At 42.8% G+C, this 17,663-nt stretch overlaps 1 protein-coding gene across 2 annotated transcripts in view; it reads right to left on the bottom strand.

The window, feature by feature from the left end:
* ltbp3 (latent transforming growth factor beta binding protein 3) overlaps positions 1-17,455 on the bottom strand; it is a 38,850-nt gene extending 21,395 nt beyond the window's left edge. For both annotated transcript variants that reach the window (XM_005735485.1, XM_005735486.1), the window contains exons 1-4: positions 16,841-17,455; positions 2,030-2,302; positions 1,784-1,947; positions 1,588-1,693 (exon numbers count right to left, since the gene is read on the bottom strand). In XM_005735485.1, the coding sequence (XP_005735542.1) occupies positions 1,588-1,693; positions 1,784-1,947; positions 2,030-2,302; positions 16,841-17,078 (781 nt within the window). In that variant the 5' untranslated portion in view covers positions 17,079-17,455. The remainder of the gene's footprint in view (positions 1-1,587; positions 1,694-1,783; positions 1,948-2,029; positions 2,303-16,840) is intronic.
* Positions 17,456-17,663: the final 208 nt, after the last annotated feature.

The following is a 17,663-nucleotide window of genomic DNA, read 5'->3' as shown; positions in this document are numbered from 1 at the left end:
GAAAAAACACAGAAGTCCTAGTTTAAACATCAGTAATTGGGGAAAAGCACCTTTTTACTGCGAGCTAAGTGACAGGGCTGTCTCCCAGTGTCTGTGGAGGCTCTCTGCAGGTCTCCCACAGTCCAAAGACACGGCAGTCCAGAAACATGAGTTTGGACTGTGGAAGTGGTGTTTCTAAATCACCCATAGGCGTGAATGAGTGCATGAATGAGTGTCTGTCTTTTTGTGTTAACCCCTTTTGACGGACCACCTATCTGGAGGGTACCACAGCTCTCACCCAATGACAGCTGAGATAGACTCCAGACTGAAGGGGATGGTTAAAAACTATTGCCTGCAATTCAGTTCAATTCAGTTTAATTTATATAGTGATAAATGTCAACAACAGTTGCATCAAGGAGTTTTATGTTGTAAGGTAGGGAGCCTACAATAATACAGACAAATACCCAAACTTGAGCAACTGTCATCAAGAGCAAGCACTTGGTGACAGTGGAAAGGAAAAACTCCCTTTTAACAGGAAGAAACCATCTGCTGCGATTGGTTCAGGTTGAAGGGACAAAAAAAGGTTTCATCTGCACAAAACTGTACGTTTATGTCTCAGTAATTGCTACTTCTCATTTTTTATGTATTTGTCTAATTGTGTGGTTATACAGATCAATGTTTCTTTAATACTTTTTAGTTTAAGTTCCATTTTTGGGTCTGGACAAACCTTCCCTTTCTTTTTGTTTTCTTTTCTAATCATAGTTGTTTGAAGTCTTGGGGTGGTAGCTTGCAAGAGAACTGCCTTAAAATTTCTTTCATGAGACCTGAAATAATAAACCACGGTATTCTCCTCCTCCTTCTTACTGTTCAACTTTCCATCAGGGAGTAAAAACATGCAAAGCTGTTTTATGACAGAGCCGTGGAAACACTGCGCATTGTGAAATCACAATGGAAACAGAGGCAACACCGCAGCTTACCTTTATCATCTCATTGAAAAAGAAAAAAAAAGATTAAAAATACAACCAGGTGTAACAAAACAGATAGCACTTTTTGCAAAAACAGCTTTTAAAAGACTAACCAGGATCAGGTTTTGTCGAAGGCCACATTGTCTGAAGCCAGAACTGAGAGAGGGAATAATAGCGGAGTGGAAAAAGCACGAGTAGCCAAGATTTTCATGAAATTTGATCTTCTGCAGCGTGATGACAGCGCTGAACTGGGCAGGCCCATAGGAACATGCTTAACTAGAGGGTTATTTTCCACATTCTCTTTTTCTGTCTCACTGTCTGTGTGTAATTCTCATAATTTCTTCCGTTTCCCCCACCTTACCGCTAACTTTCATGTAGACGTTCAGACACTCGTTTTTTTAATAGAGGTACAAAGTGATTGTTTTAATCCAGGGCCATAATTTCAGAAGGTGGAAGGTATAAATTGGTGGGAATGCTTCACATTTTTGGCTCAATAAACAGTAATTTTATTCCCGGGAACACACAAGATGTTGATTTAAAAAAAAAAAAAATCTTAATACTGTAGATAAAGATGAAAGATATAAACCCTAGATGTGTGACATTTACAAAGCTGGTAAAAAAGGACATTTCTTGAGGTACTCACTTGGTAATTTGGGGCACTGATAACATTTGTTTTGTCCCCATGAATTCCCCACACTCCCACAGCAATCCTCCTGATTGGTCAGAACAGGAAGCGGGGTGCTGTTGCACTAAAAGACCAATATTGAGAAATATTAACAATGGGAAAACAAGGAACGCATCTATATTTCAAGTTCAAAACTTCTTACAACTGAACTCACGGCTTGTTTGGGCGTGGTCTCTTGAAAGCAGCGCCCCTTTGGTTTGCGCCTCACCAGGACCTGGCGTGTCCCCGTTTTGTGAGGAGGTTTGATATCCATTGAGTCGAGTGAGTGAATGATTACGGAGGTGTCTGGCGTGTGGTGAACACGTACATTAAACTGCACTGGAAGAGAAAAATCAGATATGAAAGGAAAGGGAAGAAGAGATATTACAATGTGAGAAGTGCTGAGGCAGACGATAGGTACCTTCTGAGGAGTGATGCCCCGGCTGTGATAAGGGGACGTTGAAGATTGACATTGACGACGTGTGTGTAAACTGGCTGCGGCTTATGCTTGACTCCACAAATTTCTGGCCGTCTGGCTTTAAAGCTACGGGGTACACAGGCTGCTCGTTGCCTCGCGCTGCCTGGGCTTGCTGGAGAGGAAACTGGCAGAGTCGACCGGTGAAGCCGGGAGGGCACAGGCAGTGCTTCCTTGAGCTGCATACTCCTCCATTCAAACACGTCAAGGGACACACAACTGCAGAGAGGAAAAGGCAACAGGCGCAGTCTTAGAAATATAAGTTGATAAAGCATGAATTCATTGATTCACTAAAATACAAGTATTTCATACTTTGAAATCCATCGATATGTATTCATGAGTTTTGTCAGACTGAAAGTGCTGATTTAGGATCCCCTGAGTCAGAGGCAGACTTTTATATGATCTTTCATAGAGTGATGTGAACAGCCTTATGATTCAGTAATGTACAGCATAAGTATGGAAGACAGACCAACGGGTTTGCAGCATAAGCAGGGCAGCGTAAAATCTTCACTTTGAACCGTGCCACTATAAAAAAAATGAATGAGTCCCTGAAGCCAGTCGGCCTGAGCAAGAAAGCAGGTAAAGTCATTGATCTGTATAACGGCTTCACTGTGGCATATGGGAAAGATCTTGAAGTTCGTGGGAAAGCGGCTGGCCTTAAAGGCATATACAGTACTCACTGCAGGTTTATTAGGTTCCCCGCTGTGTTTATTTAAGTGCAAAGTTGTTGAAATTCCCACAATAAGAACAATCGCAGGAAAGAGATAAGAGAGAGAGAGAGAGAGCAGGACTGTAAGAAAACAGCAAGCAGTGATGAATCCACAGAGAAAGATAAAACCCAAACAAGCTAGTGAAGTGGGAGTGAAAGCGTAGTCATGAAGGCCATCTCGTTATTGTGCTTCGATCCATGTTAGGTCTTTGTAACATCCCAAATGTTTGTGATACCTGAGCGTCAGTAAGACTTCCAAACACATGCACTGCAATTATGAATTAACATCATAAGCTACACGTATACTTAAGAGCAAATCAAGACAGTTATTATTAAATGTGCTGCAATTACATCACACAGCAAAAAATACTCACTGGCCACTTCATTAGGCACAGCAGTTCGACTGCTCATTAGTGCAACTTGTTTAATCTTATCAGCCAATCACATGGAGCCAAATCAATACATTTTGTTCAAACTGTGCATCAAAATAGGAAAAGAAAGATGGTTTGAAACTGCCGCGGTTTTTGGTGCCGGACGGGCTGAGTGCTTTAGAAACTGCTGACCTGCTGAAATTTTACTCCACAGTCGTCTCTAGTGTTTACAGACAATGAGCCAAAAAAAGAAAATATCCAGTTTGTGGCAGAAAATGCCTTGTTGATGTAAGAGGTCAAGGCAGAATGACTGCTTCAAGTCGATAGGAAGGCAGCAGTAAGGTTAGCAGCCACTTGTTACAATCAAGGTATGCAGAGGAGCATCTCTGAACGCACAAGGTGTCACGAGACACTGCAGCAGATGTTGCCTGGTCTCAACATGAAAACATGGAACCATCCTGTCCTGTGTCAACAGCGTAGGCAGGATAACGCCCCATGCCACAAAGTTAAAAACATCTCAAACTGGTTTCTTGCAACATGATAATAAGTTCACTGTAGTCAAACGTACGTCAGCAGTCATCAGCATCATCTCATGTGATGGAATAGGGGATTCACATCACAGGTGTGCAGCCGCAGCTGCGTGATGATGTCATGGCAGTATGATTGACATGAAACAGATGCTTTGGGAAAATGACACATTATAACTAAACACATCCAGAAAAGGTGTATATAGGGTGCATAACAATGCGACTGTTAGAGCGAAACATCTGAATGATGATGCTCACACAGTAATCTAACAATGAGTTAAAAAAAATAAAGGCGTGTTTCTTCAAGGCAGGGCTCAGCGTTTTGATAAAGTGCACCATTTTTTTTCACAGTGCCGCATAAAGATGTTCATCTTTAAGACAGTCTAAGCTTTCCATCTTGTATTACATAAGAATTTTTTTTTCAGTAAGAGAAATACTGTGTCTGAGCTTAAAAAAGGAGTCAGTCGGTTAATAGATTCACACATTTTGATAGTAAATCAGGCAGCTGGCAGCAACCTGTGGAAACTCCAAGAGGTTTGTGGTTAAAAAGCAGCTGTGGACACTACTCGTCAGGTTAAGAGCTTTAATGATGCTGTGATTGTGTCTTTAATGTGTCTTTTATGTAAGAGAAAAATCTGAGTATTATTAGCTGTCATCAAAGTCTCTGCCAAAGGAATGTGTGTGCTTTCCAAAATGTTGACCAATTCATTAATTTAAAAAAACTAGAGGTCTGTTTGAACAACAGAATCCGACTGCATTTGAGGCCCTTTTTTAGGTTATAAACCAACCAATTAGTCAAGAAAACAAACAAAAAAAAATTGACTGGATGAAAGCAACTGTTATTTTCTAACAAGCAAGAAAGAAACTAGACTTCAAATGACAGGGTGCTCACTTGTGGTGTTCACACAATGTTTTTGTTTCATTTTTCAGCTCCATTGTTCTCACTTCCTCACACCCTCCCTTCGATTACCAAGATCCAAAACTTTTCTCCTATTGATGCAACGCCCTTTGTCAGAATGGTTTCCGCTCGGTTATTTTCCTGCCGTGTTTTCCTCCTTTGTCTCTTTTCGTGTCACTTGAAGTTGAATTACAGCCTCTTTGTTAAATGCACTCACTGTTGTCTTCCTCCTCCTCACCACCGCTTCAGACTTCTGCCTAAATATAGAGTCCACCATCTCTTCTACATGAGTTCTGCTTAATCACTCAAAACTTCAAATCCATTTTTCACCAAACAAACATTCACTATAGAGCTTACCCCTCCTGTATCGCTACAACATTAACTTTGAAGAGGAGAGGAGAGGAGGCCTCTCACTGTTGCTGAGCCAGGTTCGCACACGTGGAAGTAATTAGTTGCGGACTGCCGAGGAGTCTGGGCTGTGGGGTAATTAGGGGACTAGATCACTTTAAGCACAGCAGGGACATCCTCATATGGTGAAAGTCTGGCAGAAAAATGAAAGAACTTCAATGAAACACCCAACAAGTGGCATAAAATATTTTCACTCTGAAGCAACATGGACACTTCAGAGGAAGTCTGCCTATAACACTTTGTGACAGAGGACTTTAACCACTAGGACTGGGTGCAGGCAGCAACATGCAGAATCAGGTGGAAAGGCTCAGGCACAGACTGAAGACTACTTAACTCTGACATAAGAGCTCCAGTTTCCAAGGTTCACATTTCATCTCAGAACTGGATTTCGAATGAGAGGAAACTGGGAAAATGAGGGCCTTGAAAATTGAGATTGCAGACACAGAAAAAGAGCCAGAGGACTTTTTTCCCCGAATCTTACATTAGATTACACAATCTAAACGCACAGAGGCTGTGGAAACGACTAACTGTAGACAGTCTGGACTTGAGCTGGGAATGTGTCTGAATGAGACATGATCCAGCTCCTCAAAAAAGAGAAGAGAGAACATTTTTCATACCTGGAGTTGAATTTCTTGGACTCCTGTGAATAAAACCTCTTGATGTTTTTAGCCTGACGCTGCGCCATGCTACATGCAACAATGCTGATTACACAAACAATACTCTGTGGATAACACACATCATCTGCTTGGTGCATGATTATATATATCACATCTGTTGTTTCTGTGACCGGTCTATTTTTACACTGAGTTGTGAAACACTCTGGTTTATCTATTTTAAACAGAAAAACAGTCAAAAACGCCAAAAAAGGGTCATTCACAGCATACAGAGATGACAATTCTACGTTGATTTGTTATGACAGATAGTCCAGTTTTTGGAGGGAAAACTCTGTTGTTTGTGTCTTCTGGCTGTTTAAAGGAACAAACTCCACCCTTGAAAGGTTGTAAAATATACTCCTGACGAAGAGCAAAGTGAGCCTGCAGCTCTAATTAAACTGTAGTTTAAAAAAAAGAAGAGAATTTCATTTTAAAATCAAATCCGGACACACCTAAACAGCAAGAGAGACTATAGATGTAGGAAATATCATCAGCTGTGATATTGCAGATGACCTTATTCCTTCCTTTTTGGGCTTCCTGACAACTGTTAAGATGTTCTTCTCTATGTGTTACATGCTGCTGTGAGCGTTTTGTTGTGTAATGTCATAGAAAAAAACCCCATATATTTATTTACAAAAAGCATTTCATGGCGCTTTAAAAAGAAATGTCTGAGTTAACAGAAGAAAAAACCCAACCTGCAACATCTGGAAATTTCAAATTAAGCCAGAGTGAAAGAGCAAAAATCTGAAGATCCTCAATGAAGCCATTTCAGACAGGCTTTAAAACTTGGTCAGCCCCTGAGCTCCCATGTTATAGTGTTAAAATGCCTAACTTAACAGCAGAAATAAACATATAAATTTGTTTTTTAGGTGTTCGTAACTGGCTATAACTGCCCAGAGATACTGCCATGATGTCTGCTGGGTGGCAAGACGACACAAGCAGCCAAGATGCAACTGTTTCAGGACTTTATTGAAGTCTGGTAGATGATCGTGGGATCCTTTCCATGGTAAACAAAAATGCCTCCACAACAACCAGCCAAGTGTTTAAAAAAAAAAAACCTCTGCAGGAGGAGGCTTTATCACTCAGTGGACCATTTAGGTATATGATGTCAAATCTATCGGAACATGAAGACTGTATACGGGAGCAAAGAGGGCTCAGCACAAAGTGCATTCTGCAACAGCATTCTCTGGATGACTGAGTCTGTGTTCAGGAAGGAGGAACTATGGAGGCTTTGAATAGCTCATGGCCTTAAGCATATAACATCATCTCTAAAACAGTGGAGTCAGTGTGATGCATGCGCATGCCTGGCTTCCATTGGCATCGGGTGACGTGTTTATTCGTGTTTATTCATGATATGACAGAAGTGAAAATATGAGCGCTACTTTCTGCTCGGATTCAGGGGTGAGGAAGGTTTCCAGGGTCACAAGAGTCACGTATCAAGTTAAAGCTCCGACGGCAGGTGGTATTACACCTGCACTTCGTGCCTTTATTATCCTGACGCACAAACCTCCGCTTCACATCTTCCTCCTTTAAGTTCGAGCCATGCACAGACTAATGTTTCCTGCAGATTTTGTTTATAAGTGGGTGTGTTTGTTTGTGTGAGCGTGCTATTAAGTCAAGGGTGTATCGCCTCCTCAGAATGCTGCTGCGGTGGAGCGACTGCACCACATTACAAGCTGAAATGGGCACAACGTTTAAAAGCTGAGATCATAACAAAGGGTTTTACTCTCCGGCGGACTTTCCCTTTAAATCATCACCTCGGCGTTCATTGGCAGAATTTATGACCCAAAATCGCTCAGCGACTCTGTCTGTCAGCTAGCTTAGCCTCTCGGAGACAGACGCCCTCTGTTTTCCACCACACCTTTGTCTTTACAGATCTAACACATTCCTGAACCGAGAGGTGGTGTGTTATTAAAAATCAAACGTGCTTAAGAGTTATTTGGTGGTCTAGATGAATGTGAGGCATGAACAGGGCTGGCTGTGTCAGTGGCGGGATGTGGAACATGTGCATCTGAAGCAACTACTCTATCATGAACAATATTTTCCACATGTTAAAAAAAACAACTGAAGAAGTAGAGAACAGTCCATGATTTCAACATTACTCACTGCTAATCCATGCCAAATCGATCCACATAAAGTTTTTAATAGATAACTTTGTTCACTTCAGATCATGTAGACACACCGCACTGCCATTTCATATTTTTGATCTATCTTTCCAAAATGTGGTTGGAGTGGAGCTAAGAAAGCATTTGAAGTTGACCTTGTGCTTTGCTGTTATGCTTTCAAAACCTAATTTAATTTTGAATGCCAGCTTCCCCGTACGTTCCAAGAGTCAGGAAGCTTATAATTTTCCCACCCACCGCTGACTTCAGAAGAAAGACACGAACAGCACAAAGAGACAGGAGGGAGACTCCTTGTCTTCAAGCTCTTATCATCAGCACTTCAAGTGATGGACAAATGAGAGGGAACAAACAGTGTATTTATTATATATGTATATCGAGTACATGTTAAAGTGAGGGAATAAAGCCACACGAGAGAGATGTGAAATCCACAGACTAAAAAATAAGTGGATTATTGCGATTCCCAGACACTTGTTTCTTTAAGAAAAAAAAACATATTGGTACATTCCTCAGCTCCTACGTAAGCAAGCCCAGTGTAACGAGAAAGACATAAATAATGTCCAAAGAAAGCCCAGAAAGACTCGATCAGATTGAAAGATCTGAAAAGTTTAATGATGTTAAAGAAAGAAACAAAGAAAGAAACAAAGAAAGAGTTGCCCTTTGAGTACCCTGTGAAAAACCCACCCACTCACTTCTGTCTGTCTGGAGATGACGCATCATCAGCCCCCTCCCTCCACGGCGTCCTTTCAGCCGCAGCCGCACCCTCCCAGCACAAAAACAACAAATTACAGTCCTACAGACTGCAACTCACTGAACTGAAAGCTACCCCACATAATCTTGAGCCACACAGATGATACAATGGCCCGATCTGTCCCCGTCTCTCACTGCTGTCCTCTGGCCAAACTTAGCAAGCTAACCCGTCTGAAAGTTGGTGATGACTCCCGCTGAGTCACTTTCACTGTGATTCAGTCCCTGGATGGGTTTTTGGTCCCAGATCTTATTGGCCCGTACAGCTGCAGGAATACAGAGTGTGACACCACCAGGAGTTGTTTTTAGACTGGTGGAGCTTTCAAATTATTACTGAGTAATTGTGAAGCATGACACAGTTGGTAGTTGGTGTTTATCTTCAGTGGAAGTAATGATTACATCAAACTGAGTGTAGAAATATCTAAAAATGTACTCCAACATGTTTTTTTTTAATATTTCTTCCACGTAGTGAGTAATTCTCATCAATATTTTATGAAAATTCCACTTGGTGGTTTATTAAAGTGGACCTTTTCCTCATTTATCGCTCCATATTCATAGTCCTGGACTCTACTACAGTAGAGTGGGTCAGTAGCTTTATATGAGTCACAACTGCTTATTTTTCTTATACTGTACCTTAATGCAGCCTCTCGGTTCACCCACGGTCCAAAACAAGCCATTTAAGCCTTAAAAGGTGCCTTAAGGCCACCCTTCTTTCAGGTCAGCTTTCTCTTAATTGGCTGTTGCTTGGCTTGGCTTCAGATGCAGTTGTTTAGTTTCCACAAACACAGCCGGGTGCTTGAGGGTACTGCCACTAAATCAGGTTCTAAGTAAACTAACTGCAAACCCACTAAAAAACATAATTTGTCAGACTTGATTGGGCAGTCTTTTAAATCCATCCATCCACAGTCAAGGCCGAACCTGATCCAGAATATAGGAGCCTACAAAGATTACAGCAGGAAGTCTGAATATTTGGTACAATAGGTCAGCTTTAGTGTTCACAGTGAAACATAAACACTGCTTCTTTGTTTTTCATGGCCTCTGTGGTCTCATTCTACTATGGAATATGAAAGTGGTGAAGCTCAACCTAGCTTAATGCCTGCGAGTGGAAAACTAGATTTAACCCCGTGACCCTGTTCTCGTCTTTTAAAAAGTGCTTCCAGGATTATTTCTGGTTATATTTTTTTCTTCTCGTTGACCTGAGAGAACTGTGACTAAACAACACCGGCTCCCATAAACAGTTGCCACAAGAGCCGGTGTTTAAAACGAGAAGAAGAGAATGGCTATCATCATATGACGTGCTTCCCTTTACCATCAAACCACGTCCCCAAATACACCCACCGTCAACTGGCACTGTGAGACCACATACCACGCCAAGCAAGGGACGACGCATGAAGTGGGTCAGACTCCCGCAGCTGAGCCAGACACTGGGAGTAAATGACATAATCACCGCCTTATGAAAACACAAACCTGCGTACACATTCCTCCTCCTCCTTCTCCTCCTACTCTCCCCCTGTAGAGCTCCCGCTCCTCCATCAACCCCCAGAAACTCTGGACGGCCTCACTTTCAGCTATCCAAACAGCAGTGCTGCCCTTTGCCAGAGTCCAGCACTGTCACTGAAGGCTTTCATTACCTCTCTCTCTCTCACACACACATAAAGGCTAAAACAACAGTTTGTTAACATTACAGAGACGGGATGATGACAACGACGACTGCTCCCGAGAAACAGAAGCAGCCGTCATTAAGGGGGATCAGTCTGAGTATAGGGAGGGCCGCAATTTCCCAGATCTAAATCAAACCCTGCCTTGCGCAATGTGGTTTTCACATGTCATGGAAATATGCAACCGCACTGCGCAGCTTTTTAGCGGGCACAAATCCAGCGTTACCCCATCACGCCCCTCTGGCACATACGTTTTGTGGAAAGAGAGCAAGAGAGTCAGATAGAATCTTGGCACCGGTGCAGATGATGTCATCTAATGACTATCTAAAAGCCCCGGCTATAAGGACTGCAGGGCAGGCAGGTAAGAGTGCTGACTGTGCTCTGCTGAGATTATGTCAGATACCTGTGCTGTGAGATACTCAGCACTGGAGTGCGTGGCAGGTAATGTCTGCAGGGTGCTCTGTCTCAGGCCAGGGCAGGAGGCAGCGCTGGCGGAGGCCATGTTATTCTATTTACCCTTCCTAATCGCTACAGCTACAGGGTCTCTGCTCGGTGTGGGTACAGTCCCCAGCATTCCTCTCAGTAGCTTTAAATAACTGCTCCATTCCCCCCTCTCACTACACAAATGGGAGGAGAGTGTTAAAGATGGCAAAGAGGGTTGTTTGTTTGAGCTGGGTTCATTCAGCACACCGCTCCCGGACACAGTCACATGCAAAAAATATACACGCCGTTGCCCTGAGACGATTTAAAAGAGAGCACCTCTAATTGCTGCTTTGTTTCCACAAAGTTCATTTAATGAGATGCTTTTTTTTTCTCTTTTTCTTCGCGCTGAAAAGTAGGATTAAAGCGTTCAGAGCGGCCTGTAAGACTAGAAAAGCGCTACATAAATGCAGGCTATTTAGAGTCTGATTGGATGGGGAACTCCGGCTTAAGATCATGTGGATGTTGGCTCTGAGTGAGTGTTGTGGTGCAAGCTTGACTAAAGTAAAATTTAAAAAAAAAAGGAAAAACTGACTGTGGAGTTAACCTTTTTAAAAGGCCACGCTTCACTGAGGGGAAGCTGCACTGAATCAAAACAAAGTGACTAAAATTGGGTGTGTTTATCTTTTAAAAGATAAAGCATTTTCACAGCTTTACCAGTTGGATCCACTTTTATGAGGGGAGCCCACAGTGGAAACAAAGGCAAAAAAAGAAAAGATTAACGAGAACACAAAACCTCCCAAATAATTACAAGCATTATTTAAATGGACACACGGAGGTTACACTTATTTAGATTAAAACTCAGCCTTGGCAACAGGGTCAATGGCCAGCCTGTAAACAGCAGCCAAAGGTAAGAAGCTTTCGTGATTGTTAAGCTGGGAATGAATGTGCCCGAAAGTCCATCGCTCATGCGTGTTTGTGTGTTTGTGAGTTTGTGAGCACGGGAGCCGTGCCCAGCTTTGCCTCTGAGCTCAGTCCAGCCTGTGGCAAAAAATCCGGAGTGCTGCAGGTTTCTTGGTTGCCTGTGTTAGACCGCTTTCTCCAAAGTTTGGCATGACAGAGAAAAGAGCGTGTGGGGAAGAGCAGAGGGCTTTGAAAGGTAAAATAAACTTGCCTCCCTAAAGAGAAAGAAGGAGAGAGAAAGCAGATCAGCCTTGACTGCTGTATTTAACTGACTTGTGTTCATCTTCAGGCTCCCATGGACCTCTGACCCATGCCAAGGGAAAACCAAAACAAACCACAAGGCTACTACTGTCACTTTACCCTAAATACAAAACCACATGGGAAATCCTCAAATAGCCATTTCCACTTGTCATGATGCCCATTTTAGGGGACGCAAGCCCAGACTGAGCTATGATAAGAACCACTTCCTGTGCAAACGAGGCCCCGCCCCCCCCTCACAACATTCCCTTAGATATTCCAGAAAAAGATGAGAATCTGGAGCTGCCTGGCAACAGCAGGCCTGATAAAGAGGAGATGCAGAGGAGAGAGGAGGCTCAGCGGGCTGTCTGGGAGCTGAGCAGCTGCTGTCAGGAAGGCAAGATATATTGGATGCCTCCGTGCTAGCAACAACGAGAAACATTTAGACTTGGACTAAAAAAGCACGCCTTAGTCAAAGCAACCACAGTATGTGCACTGCTTTTATGTAGCCATTGATTCTGAAAGAATATCTCCTAAAAGAAATACCTAATTCTGACAAAGTACAAGACGTATAAACTTTGAGGAGCAATAACCAAGAACCAAGATTGAAAGTGTTGGGGATAAAGGAAGTTTTTAAAAGGGGTTATAGCATGTGATCAGCATAAGCTAAGGTCATTCACGGGTTTCTCTGTGAAGTGAGTCACATGCAACTCTTTCGTCCTTTTTAATATTTTCCAGTCTCTGAATGCTAAACTTCAACTTTAATAAATAAAACAATATGTATTCTGCAATAGTTTTATCGCTGTCATAACCACCTAACCCCTTGCAGAGCCCTGTGATTACTTACATAGGCACCATGTGGAGTCCATGAGGAGGGCAAATTGTATGTTGCTGCAAACAGTTCTTTTTTCTGCCTGCCATGCCTGGAAGGAATTCTTTGCTTTCATCAGTTTTATAAAGTGTAAAGTGAAATGCAGATTCATTTATGACACATGTAATCAGCGCAAGCGTATCGACAAAACAAATCGGATGTCGTAATCTGATGGCCGATCCTGAATGGGACATACTTAGCAATAAAACGATGTCCTGTAACGTCTGCCTGTGTGCAAACGTTCTCTTATAGAAAGTCCAAATGAGCAGCGTGCTGTGCAGGTGATTTATATTCATGTGCTCCAGGTTATTCACACTGAGACAATCTGCTCTGTCTGAACATCTGGGTGGTCGCCTCTCCGTCTGTCTGTCCCAGTCTGCAACAGCATAATGACATCCCGCGCAGATCAAACAGATTCATTATTTCTATTTATTACTTGATTTACATTTTGGATAATTGCTGTTTATGAACTAGTGTATTTTTAAACATAAAGAAGCTCGGGCCTTTACGCAAACAAAGCTTTTGTGGTATATTGCTGGAAAAACAGAGTAATTGTTTAAAGCTGCTCTAATCTATGCCATACCTTTTTATTTTAGTTACAGTACTGCGCCAAAGTCTTAAATCACCCCTCATTTCTTTATGTTTTGGATCTTTCTGCCTTTTTTTTTTTCAGTTCTCTCAAGATGATCCCACACTGCTTCATTCATGTTGAGGTCTGGGCTGTGGGGAAGCCAATCCATGACTACCAGAAATGTAGCTCCAAACCATGATAGATGGCTGTAGACACTCACTGTTGCTTCTCTCCTGACCTCTTCCATACATGCTGATGGAAATTTTAACCAAAAGTTCCAACTTTGGATTCATCTCTCCATCAGACTTGCTGTCACTAATTTTCAGTCCAGTTTTTGTGTGAAATCTGAGCATTTTCTCTCTGTTCCCCTTGCTTAAAAATGGCTTCTTAACCGCCATCCTTCCACTGAGACTATTTCTGATGAGGCTTCGACAAACAGCACATGGATCAACTGAGAGATCAAATGAGTCCTGTGTCAGGTGTTTGCTGGATTCCTTCTTACTTCTTAAGGACATGACTTTCAGATCAAATAAGCCTGCTGTAGATAGTTTTTAGGCCTTCTTCTGTCCTCTGCTTGTCCAGTTTCCTCAAATTTGTTTAATGACACGCTGCACACCATGGCTAATAAATCTTTGGGAATCCCCTTGTTGGTGAAAATTTATTCTTTTGTATTTGTTAAACTGTGTTATCTTTGCCATTTTTCATAGATTCAACTAAAGAAATTAGTAAAAAAAAAAAAAAATAGGATATTTTAGGACATTTTGTTAGTAACAAAGTGCTTACAGATAGAAATTGGCTCTTTGCTAAGTTGTCTGTTATGTGTAGACACAACATTTGTTCATCCCTTGAGCTAGCTGCCTGTTTTATGCTTGAATGATACATAGGTCAGCGTGAAGTGACTTAACAAACAAAAACAGTCAGGTACAAGCACTGTGCTGAATACGTTTGGGAAAAGCAGCCAATGTCCAAAGAAAACCTTAGAGAGATCTTCAGAAAGCCTGGTGAACTGTTGCTCGAGACCACTGGAAAAAATGGTCTGGTTTCTTAGAAGCAAAGTATAAAGAAATGGGAGCCAGCTCAAAAGTTTTGTACAGTAACGTACAAAGAATACAAATCGTGCAGAGTGATTTCACATCCTTTAGCTCAGCCGCTTTAGTTTTAAGTGCCTGTCACTGGCTGAAAAGTCAGAGGATCAACAAACTGAGGAGGGTTTTATGATCACCATAAATACACGCACTGTACCTGTATTATTTAGCTTTTGATATATTTAACTTTGGATAACTTCTTTGGCCTACTAAAACAGAACAAACAGAAGTAACGAACAGGATTTCACTTCCCTCTTTCAGTTTAATATAAAATAAATGACCTATTTTGCCGTGGAAACACAAACTTTTGAGAACATGTCAAGTAAAGCAAAGCAAAAAGTCTCAGTGAACTACATTATGACTAAAAGTGTATCTTGGTTCTGAATGTGTTTGCTCTTTAAAGACTCTTCTTTACTTCTACAGACTGACAGGAATCATATTTTCTTTTGTGGAAAAGTTTTGTTCAGTCTGGGCGTCAGGCTCGCCGTTGCTTACATCATAACTGCTCAAATATGGAAAAGTCTTCATATTGTTGCTGCTATAGCCGTGGCCGTTTTAACACGGGAGAGAGAAATTTCCACTTGTCCAGACCACATTCCAGCGCTCGCGCTGAACAGCACACATCTCCTGTGCAAGCTGGAGTCGACTCCTCGGTCCCTCTCTGCAAAAACTCCGATAAACGGACGGATAAATCCGGGAGACGGGACTGTGTGACGACATGATCTCGTTATCCAGACACACTGCGAAACAGCATGAGGCATTCCAGGAATCCGACGCGTCTCTCTTGAATTACTTTACACAGAAGCTCCATAAAACGTGACGTACCACAAGGAAATCGGGGGGAGAAGAGGGAAGACTGATGCCGGAGCCAACTCTTTGCCTCTACACTGTGTCAGAGTGGAAGAATACTGTCACAGCAGTGCAAGTACCATTCACTTGGCCTCAATTGAATCCAGCCTGCTTCGACTCCAGCTACGACTCTACACGCAACTGCAACTCTGTGCAAACCTGTGTGTGATGAATGCAAAATGCACCACAACCACAACCTGCTGCTGCCACTCCTCCCTCCCCACAGGCATTGTTTATTTTTCATCCTGCAGCTCTGCATCTTAGTTTGGTTCTAAGAATTCAGCCAATAAAGGAGAGAGAGAGCACATAAGTGGAAGAGGAATCTATATTTAGAAATATGTGAGTTTTAAGAAAGAAAAAGAAGAAAGAAGCCGTATCATGTTAATAAATATATTTATTACTGAGCTGTGCCGTGCAGCGTAGTGTATTAGCTCACTTTCATTACTGTTATTGAGTTAATTCACTGTCAGACTGCGTTAAAAAGCTCAATCTCACTCTGTACACCGAGCCACTGAGGGTAAATCCATTTGTGGAGCGGTACACTGATGTAGACTGCAAGGCTCCAAGTCTCAACCACAGCTGATCTGATACAGCACAGAAACAGCTCCACTCATGCCAACCAGACACTGGAGTGAGGGAGGTGGGGAAAGTATAGATCTTAAGAGTACATTTATGTGCCATGTAATGAGCCGTGCCTTACTAATTAAAGTGTAACCCAGGAACGTTTTCCAGATGCAGCGGAGGGTAAACCTCAGCTCACCTCATCTTAGCCACCTATTTATTTGCACAGTTTCCTCACATGAACCCACGGAGCCTATCAGCAGCAGGTATGGAACCAAGAGGCCTCGAGATGATCAGATATGCTGGCTTTGAACCAGTTATTTTGTGGATTATGGGCCATTTTTTGTGACATGGTGTTGGTTTTGATTTTTAGGTGGACTTTATTGCTTCAACTCGCGCTCGTGCTATCAACTAACCTTGAAATGAGCTAAAAGTGTTTCAGATTTTCAGGCATAACCTTTTCTTATAGAGAAGCACAGTTGGGCCAGTTTTAGGTGTTTTATGGAGCTCCGCATTGGTATAATAAGCTATTAAGAAAGTCGGCTTTTAAGCAAACAAACAGGCCTCCCTCACCTCTCTACAGGGGCGATGTGCCAAAAAGTGATTTCCATGGTTTCTCCTTGTTTCTTGTGTCTAATATCTTTACTTAATTTGGTAAAAAGATGGAGGGCAACATGATGCTGGGGAAACTTAAAGTATGCCTATAAAATTGTAATGTTATATTTGTTACAGTTTCTGCTATCCTGTTGGCCAGATCCCTTATGAAGATTGTTTTTTATCTGCATAAATAAAGAACATATAAAAGTCACTTTGCCAAAAACCCTCCAGCTTCGCCTTGTGACAGAAATGTTCCTTCTGGCTTTAAATGGCAGGACATCAGTCATGATATTAGATGTGTTTGGCATATTTTTGACAGATTGAAGGCCAAGGAGGCATTTATAATCGTTTAAATAATCGCGATCATTTCTTTTTGCAATTACCGGAAATCCTTTTTTGGCACAACAGGGATAACCACAACGTAAAAGCCTGGGGTCAGGACAGGGCTCTCAATCGCAGGGGGTCTATTTAATCGCCCCCAGCCCTCATAAGAAACTGCCTCCGTCACTTACCGACCCTGAAGCCCGGTCCGGTGAGCGTGTCGGCCCCCTGCCCGTTCTCCGCGATCAGCGTGGTGTTGTTGCCCTGCTCGCAGGTATCCTGGCACTGCCCCTTCAGGCAGACCCGCTTGCAGATGAGAGGAGCGATGACCACCTTGAAGCGCTCGCGTGTGGAGGAGCGCTCCGTGCACCACACCAGCCTGTGGACGCTCAGCCAGATGACAAGCAGATGGGAGATCAGAGAGGGCATCCTGGCATCCTTTCACTGCCCTCCACAGAGACCCCGGGACATTTAATCACAAGCCGAGGGTTTCAGCTCCAGCTCAAAGGCGCCTGCTTTGTTAACACAGAGGGAAACTTTTGACGTCTCATACGGTGGAGGAAAAAAAAACAAAAACGTGTGTCCTCCCTCCTGTTTTCTTCTTTGGGAAAAATAAAATCAGTTCCCTCGCGTACCCATGTGATCCATCTGCAAAACCGACGCGTTTGGCATCCTCGGAAGCTTCTCCTAGTTGCGCTCGTTCCAAAAAGTTGCAGGAGTTGCTCTTTTGCTTTTGTCGCTCTTCCTTCTTCTCGCCTGTTGCTTTGGAGGGCTGGAGAGGAGTGCGTATGTGGGTTTGGAAGAGAAAGAAGAGAGGGAGGAGAGGAGGAGAAGGGGTGAGCCAGCCCTCTCTGGAGAACTTGGCCGGAGGCCAGCCAGGCGGTGCAGGAGCAAAGCTGAAAGTGGTTTCCTTGTTGGTTATTTCTCCTCTAACAGCCCTCCTCTGCTCTATTGCCCCCGCACAGACAAATCACAGCTGCACAGCTGTGCGTGTCACTCTCAAATAGAAGAAAT

This window comes from Pundamilia nyererei, unplaced genomic scaffold, assembly GCF_000239375.1.
Source record: "Pundamilia nyererei isolate P.nyererei 1_Seehausen unplaced genomic scaffold, PunNye1.0 scaffold00064, whole genome shotgun sequence".
Taxonomy (NCBI): domain Eukaryota; kingdom Metazoa; phylum Chordata; class Actinopteri; order Cichliformes; family Cichlidae; genus Pundamilia; species Pundamilia nyererei.
The sequence above is the reverse complement of the archived record's forward strand: the minus strand, read 5'-3'. Positions and strand labels throughout refer to the sequence as shown.